The sequence below is a fragment of the Propithecus coquereli genome, unplaced genomic scaffold, assembly GCF_000956105.1.
Source record: "Propithecus coquereli isolate 6110/MARCELLA unplaced genomic scaffold, Pcoq_1.0 Scaffold182, whole genome shotgun sequence".
Classification (NCBI taxonomy): domain Eukaryota; kingdom Metazoa; phylum Chordata; class Mammalia; order Primates; family Indriidae; genus Propithecus; species Propithecus coquereli.
Genome location: NW_012142968.1, coordinates 754362 through 761987, shown reverse-complemented (window position 1 = coordinate 761987; position 7626 = coordinate 754362). Strand labels below are relative to the sequence as shown.

General features: G+C 39.2%; 1 protein-coding gene across 1 annotated transcript in view; it reads right to left on the bottom strand.

Annotated features, from left to right (window-relative positions):
• Positions 1-3474: 3474 nt before the first annotated feature.
• The window catches only part of HDX (highly divergent homeobox), a 52943-nt gene continuing 48791 nt past the window's right edge, over positions 3475-7626 (bottom strand). The window contains exon 4 of the mRNA XM_012642677.1: positions 3475-3606. Within this exon, the coding sequence (XP_012498131.1) occupies positions 3475-3606 (132 nt within the window). The remainder of the gene's footprint in view (positions 3607-7626) is intronic.

Sequence of the window (7626 nt, the reverse complement as noted above, 5' to 3'; positions counted from 1 at the left end):
GCAAAGGGTAACCAAAAGAGAGAAGAAGTGGCTATACTCATATCAGTCAAAGTATACTTTTAGACAAAAATCTGTCATGAGAAACAAAGAAGTTCACTATACAATGATAATGGGGTCAATTCATCAAGACGATATAACAATTGTAAATATATACATGCTTCTAACATTCAAACACCTAAATATATAAATCAAATATTTAAAAAACCGAAGGAAGAAATATAGCAAAACAATAAGAGTATGAGACTTCAATAATCCAGTTTCAACAATGGAAGATCATCCAGATAGAAAATCAATAAGGAAACAGCAGACTTGAATAACCTTATAGACCAAATGAACCAAACATATATATTTAGAATATTTCATCCGACAGCAGCAGAATACACATTCTTCTCAAGAACATACAGAATATGCTTTAATATATGTTAGGTCAGAAAACAAGTCAATGAATTTAAAAAACTGACATCATGTTGAGTATCTATTTTGACAGTAACGAAATGAAACTAGAGATCAATAATAGGAGGAAAATTGAAAAATTCATAAATATGTGGAAATTAAACAACATACTTCTGGAAAACCAATGAATCAAAGAGGAAATAAAAATATACTGAGACAAACTAAAATGGAAATAAAACATACCAAAATTTATAGGATACACCAAAAGCAGTTCTAAGAGGTAAGATTATAGCAATAAATGCATATATTAAAAAAGAAAGATCTCAAATAAACAACCTAACTTTATAGGTCCAGGACCTAGAGGAAGAACAAACTCATCCCAAAGTTAGCAAAAGGAAGAAAATAACAAAGATTAGGGCAGAAATAAATGAAATAGAGACTAGTAAGACAATAGAAAAGATCAACAAAACTACAAGTTGGCTTTTGAAAAAATAAAATTGACAAGTATTTATGTATACTAATGAAGGAAAAAAAGAAAGAGGATCCAAATAAATTATAAATGAAAGAGAAGACATTATAACTGATACCACAGAAATACAAAAGCAATTTGAGACTATTATGAACAATTATATGACAGCAAATTGGATAACCTAGGCAACAAATTTAATAACCTGGAATAAATGGATAAATTCCTAGATGCATAATAATCTACCAAGACTAGATCATGAAGAAATAGAAATTCTGAACATACTGATAATGAGTAAAGAGATTGAAACAGAAATCAAAAACCTCCCAACAACAACAACAACAAAAATCCCAGGAGCATATGTCTTCACAGTCTTCACAGGTGAATTCTACCAAACATTTCAACTAGAGTTCACACCAATCCTTCTGAAAAACTCTTCCCAAAGATTGAAACCGAGGGAATGATTCCAAACTCATTTTATGAGGCCCATATTACCATCATACCAAAGTTAGATAAGGAAACTATAAGAAAAGAAAATTATAGGCTAATATCCCTAATGAACATAGATGCAAAAATCCTTAAAATTTTAGCAAACTGCATTCAACAACACATTAAAAGGATCACACACCATGATCAAGTGAAATTTATCCCTGGGATGAAAGGATATTTCTCCATACAAAAATCAATAAACATGATACACCACATAAAGAGAACAAAGGGTAAAAATATTATGATCATCTCAATAGATATATATAGAAAACATATTTGACAAAATTTAACTTCCTTTCATGATAAAATCTCTCAAAAAATTAGGTATGGATGGAATGTATATATGCATTTATACATCTTCAATATAATGAAAGTCATATATTACAAGCCAACAGCCAACATCATACTCAGTGGTAAAAAGATGAAACATTTTTTTCTAAGATCAGGAACAAGACAAGGATGCTCACTCTCATCACTTCTTTTCAATACAGTGCTGAAAGTTCCAACCAGAGCAATTAGGCAGGAAAAACAAATATAAGACATCTGAATTGGAGACAAAGAAGTAAAACTGTCTCTTTTTGCAGATGGCATTATCTTATATGCATAAAATCCTGCAGATATCACCAAAAAACTGTCAGAACTAATAAATGAATTCAGTAAAGTTTCTACATATAAAATCAACATACCAAAATAGGTTACACTTTTATACACTAATAATGAATCTTCTGGAAAGAAAATATGGAAACAATTGCATTTACAATAGAATCAAAACCAATGAAATATTTAGGAATAGATTTAACCAAGGATGTGAAAGATCTGTACATCGAAAACTATAAGACTAAGATATTGATGAAATAAATTGACATAAATAAATAAAAAGGTACCCTATGGTCATGGATTAGAAGAATTAATATAGTTAAAATGTCCATATTACCCAGAGTGAGCTGCAGATTCCTATCAATGCAATCCCTATCAAAATTCCAATGGCATTTTTCATAGAAATAGAAGAAAACAATCCTAAAATTATTTGGAACCACCAAGATGCCAAATAGCCAAAGCAATATTAAGAAAGAAAAACAAAGCTATTAAGAACACTTTCTGATTTTAAACTATATTATAAAGCTGTAGTAATGAACAAAGTATGACACTGACCTAAAAACATACACATACACCGATGGAAGAGAATATAGAGCCCAAAAATAAACCCATCCATATATGGACAACTGGTATTTAACTAGGGCTCGAAGAATACACAATGGGGAAAGGGTAGCCTCTTCAATAAATGGTGTTGGAAAAATTGGATATCCACAGCAAGAGAATAAAATTAGACACATATCTTATATCACACACAAAAATTAACTGAATGGATTAAAGATGTAAATATAATACCTGGAAACAGAAAATTCCTGGAAGAAAACACAGGAAAAAAGCTCTTGGACATTGGTGTTGGCAATTATTTTTTGGATTTGACATCAAAAGTACAGCCAACAAAATAAAAAGTGAGAATAGATCCTACTAAAAGTTTCTGGCATAGCAAAGAAAACAACAAATCAAAATGCAATCTACAAAGTGAGAGAAAATCTTTGCAAACCATATATTTGATAAAAGGTTAATATTCAAAATATATAAGGAACTCCTACAACTCACTAGTAAAAAAGCAAATAATCCAATTAAAAATGGGCAAAGAACCTGAATAGACTTTTCTCCAAAGACGACATACAATTGGCCAACAGGTAAGGTGAAATGCCGAAAATCACTAATTATCAAGGAAATACAAATCAAAATCACTGTAACACCTCACATCTGTTAGGATGCCAATTATCAAAAAGGCAAAAGATAACAAGTGTTGCTGAGAATGTGTAAAAAAGAGAACTCTTTGTACACTGTTGCTAAGAGTATAAAGTGATACAACCAAAAATAGATTATGGAGTTTCCTCAAAAAGTTAACAAATAGAACTACTATATGATCCAGCAATCCCACTTCTGAGTATATATTCAAAGGAAATAAAATCACTATCTTGAAGAGGTATTTGCATTTCCATATTCATTGCAGCATTATTCACAATAGCCAAGATGTGGAATCAACCTGAATGTCTATCAAGAGATGAATGGGGACAAATGGCGGATTAGGGGTGACCTCCTTGCTCTCTGCTCCCAGAGTAGGAGGTGAAGAATGCGGACAACCACATAGGAATGAATTGCTCTCCCACAGGATCAGCTTCATGAATCTGCAGAGAAGCAGCGAGGGACAAGCAGCACTGAGGGGGAAAAAAATGGTGAATCAGAGAATCAGCCATAAAGTCTGGAGAGTGCGAGATATACAATAGGGAATAGAGGTTTGGCTGGTGGGGCAGTGTGATCTGACCCACAGGAGGATGACTCTTCCTCCACTGACCTCCACACCCACGCAGGCAGGGAAACGCCTGAAGTCAGTGTGAAGTGGTAGCATAGGCCGACAGGCTGTATGGAGTAGAGACAGGAACGGGAAACATTTTGATCTCTCCTGTGCGCTGTGCTGGGTCTGCTTTCGGCAGGGGAGGGACTGGTCTGAGCAGACACTTCCCAGTTTGGACAATTCTCAGTTCCGCAGGAGAGGCCGCCAGGGCCATATCAAGGGAAGTGGACACCATAAAGGAGGCTCTGCCCTCGGAAATCACTGAAGATTTGACTGGCGCAGAGTGGGACAGAGTATAGATCCCTCCTACTGATCAGTTGCTAGTCAGTGTGTTAGGGAAGCAGTGGGCTCAGCAGGCGGCTCTTAGAGACAGCCACGACAAACCCAACTCCCGACACTTGCTGTACAGTTACCTCTAGCGCTGATTCTCAGTGGGTGGGCAGCCACCACTTTGGGAGACCATAGCCTAAAACCACTGGGGCCTGTTGCCCAGGCAAGAGTCTCAGATATTGCCCCTGCCCCTGCCCAGCAGAGCTGGTCCCGCCCTTGGAGGAGTGAAGTAACGGGAGAAGCCGCTTTCTCTCTGAACCCTGTCGTTGGTCTTTTCATGCCGGTGGCTCAAGCCCCAACTTTGGAGGGAGGAAAAAGGGAGAGAGGTCGCTTTCTTGGACGAGTCGCCATGTGGGCTTGGGCAACCCCCCTCCCACTCTGTCGCCTGCGCTTCGTGCCAAAAGGACAAACCCCACCTTGGAAGGGTGGAGTAGCGAAGGAGGCCACTTTTTGAGCCGTGACCCTGGATGACATGACCACCCCCATTTCCATTCGACTCGCCCCTCCAGGCGCTTGGCGCCAAAGGGACTGACTCCGCCCCTGGGTGGAGTAGTGAAAGAGGCTGTTTTTCGAGCTGAGACCCACGATCACTTCTTTGCAGTGACTTGGTAGCCGGTGCCGCCTGCCAAACGGATACACGCCATACCGGGAAGGGCGGAGTAGTGAAGGAGGCTGCTTTCCCAGCTAGGACCCGCAGCCGCCTCTTTTGCACCTCTTGTCAAAGAAACAGACCCTACCCTTGGAAGTGCAGAGTGGTGAGGGAAGCCGCTTTCCAGGCTGAGACTCGCCCGGGTTGCAGAAGGCCCTTGGCTCTGAAAAGATCACTGGTATTTCGTACTGAGGAGACTGACCCTCACCTCTACAGGGGTGGAGTAGTGAGGCACGCTGCTTTCTGGTATGGTTCCCTCAGTGGCTTTGGGCAGGGCTTCTCCAGCAGCCCTGAGGTATGTACTTCCTACCAACTAGATAAACCCCACCCTTGGAAGGGCAGAGTAACGAGGACAGAGCCACTTCTTGGGCTGAGACACCTGTTAGCCCCAGGAAGGGCCCTTCTTCCAGTCCGGTGGGATATCTTCCCCTCTGGCAGGGCAGTCCCCACCCTTGGAGAAGGGAAGAAATGGGAGAAGACATTTTCCTGGCTGGGTTTTGTGGCAGTCTCAGCCAATGCCCATCCCCCAGCCCATCAGGACAGACTCAGCCCTTGAAGGAAGGGAGAAAGGAGAAAAGTCGCTTTCCCCGTATGACTAGCTTGAATCTGAGGGACCTTGGATCTAAGGAAAAGGGGGCAGTTTGCTGACTTGGTTTCAGCTGATTGGTTTTGATGATCTGATAGGTCCATACCACAAGGGCTTGCCCTTGGTGCCCAGGCTGTTGACAACTTAGGGGCTTGTGATTTGGGAAGGAAAATCTCAACCAGAGTCCTTAGCAATTAGACCAATTGACACACCCCATCAGGAGCTGCTCTGCAAGAATGGCAAAAGAGCCATGAATAACATATTAGCAGCTCTCTCCTAGCAATAGATCAAGCAACCACTGAAGTGTACTCTTTTTGGCTCACCAATACCGGTTGCTCTTCTCACCACAACTAAAGTGGCAACAGGGCTCAAGTAATCTTTGGGAGTGGCATGACATTCCCCAAATTCTGAGGCACCTGTATGTCCCATTTGGGGGTTTAGAGCTCAATAGAAAAGCATTGGAATACCTTGATAACCAATTCCTCCATGCAAAATACAAGCAACAAAAGAGAGAGTAACCTCATAGCCCAAAACAGTGCCTTCCACCTCAGTCTAGTGGTCAATAGTGGAGTCAAACACACAAGAGTGATCCAACTCCTGGGAGTCTAAGCAAGGGATCGAAACACTTTAATCTCTGTAAACAGAAGGTAAAGACAACAGGCCAGAGATAACCCAACAGGCTAAAACTCCTCTAAGAAAATACGGGACCACAGCACATCTCCACAGCTCTGCCAAGGAACGTCCCTCACCACCTCACAAAGTCATGGAAATTAAATAATTAAACAATCTATTGTTGACTAACTATTGGGTCAAGGAGGAAATACAGAGGGAAATCAAGAGTTTCTTTGAGCTTAATGATAACAGAGAAACAAGTTATCAAAACCTGTGGGATACAGCAAAAGCATATCTGAGAGGAAAACTAATATCAATAAATGCTCACATCAAAAAAACAGAAAGCTTAGAAATCGACAACCTAACAAATAGTCTCAAGGAACTGGAAAAGGAAGAGCAAATCAATTCCAATCCTAGCAGAAGACAAGAAATAACTAAGATCAAAGCAGAACTAAATGAAATGGCAAACAAGAGAATTATACGGAAGATCAACAAAACCAAAGCTGGTTTTACGAAAAGATAAACAAAACTGACAGCCCGCTTGCTAGATCAACAAGAATTTAAAGGGAAAGGACTTTGATAAACTCAATTAGAAATGAAAAAGGAGAGGTCACAACAGACACCACAGAAATACAAAACACTATTTTTGATTACTATAAAAACCTAAATGCCCAAAAACTATATAATGAGGAGGAAATGGACAAATTCCTGGAAACATACAACCTCCCTAAGTTCCCCCAAGAGGTAACAGAATATCTGAATAGACCAATATCTAGCTCAGAAATTGGAATAGCAATTAAAAACCTCCAAAAATGTAAAAGTCCCAGACAAGATAACTACACTTCAGTGTTTTACCACACATACAATGAAGAATTCATACCTATATTACAGAAATTATTCCACAACATTGAGAAAGGTGGTATCCTTCCTAACTCATTCTACAAAGCCAATATCACCTTGATACCAGAGCCAGGAAAGGACAAAACAACAACAACAACAACAACAACAACAAAATACAGACCAATATCCCTTATGAATATTGATGCAAAAATCCTCAACAAAATTTTAGCAAATAGAATTCAGCAGCACATCAAAAAAATAATTCACCATGACCAGGTGGGCTTTATTCCAGGGAAGCAAGGATGGCTAAACATATGCAAATCTATAAACATGATTTGCCTCATAAATAAAAGCAAGAGCAAAGACCACATGATTCCCTCAATAGATGCAGAAAAAGCATTTGACAAACTCCAAAACACCTTTATGATAAAAACTCTCAACAAAATAGGCATAGATGGCTCATTCCTTAAAATTATCAAGTCCATTTATGACAAACCCATGGCCAATAGCATACTGAATGGGGAAACATTAAAACCATTTCCACTTAGAAGCGGAACCAGACAAGTTTGTCCACTATTTCCACTTCTATTCAACATAGTGCTCAAAATCCTCGCTACAGCAATTAGGCAAGAGAGGGGTATTAACGGCATCCAAATGGGGGCAGACGAGATCAAACTCTCGCTCTTTGCTGATGATATGATATTATACCTAGAAAATCCCAAGGATGAATCCAAGAGACTCCTAGAATTGATAAATGAATTCAATAAAGCCTCAGGATACAAAATCAATACACACAAATGAGAGGCATTTATATACGCCAATAACAGTCAAGCCAAAATTCAAATCAAAAACGCAATACCTTTTAC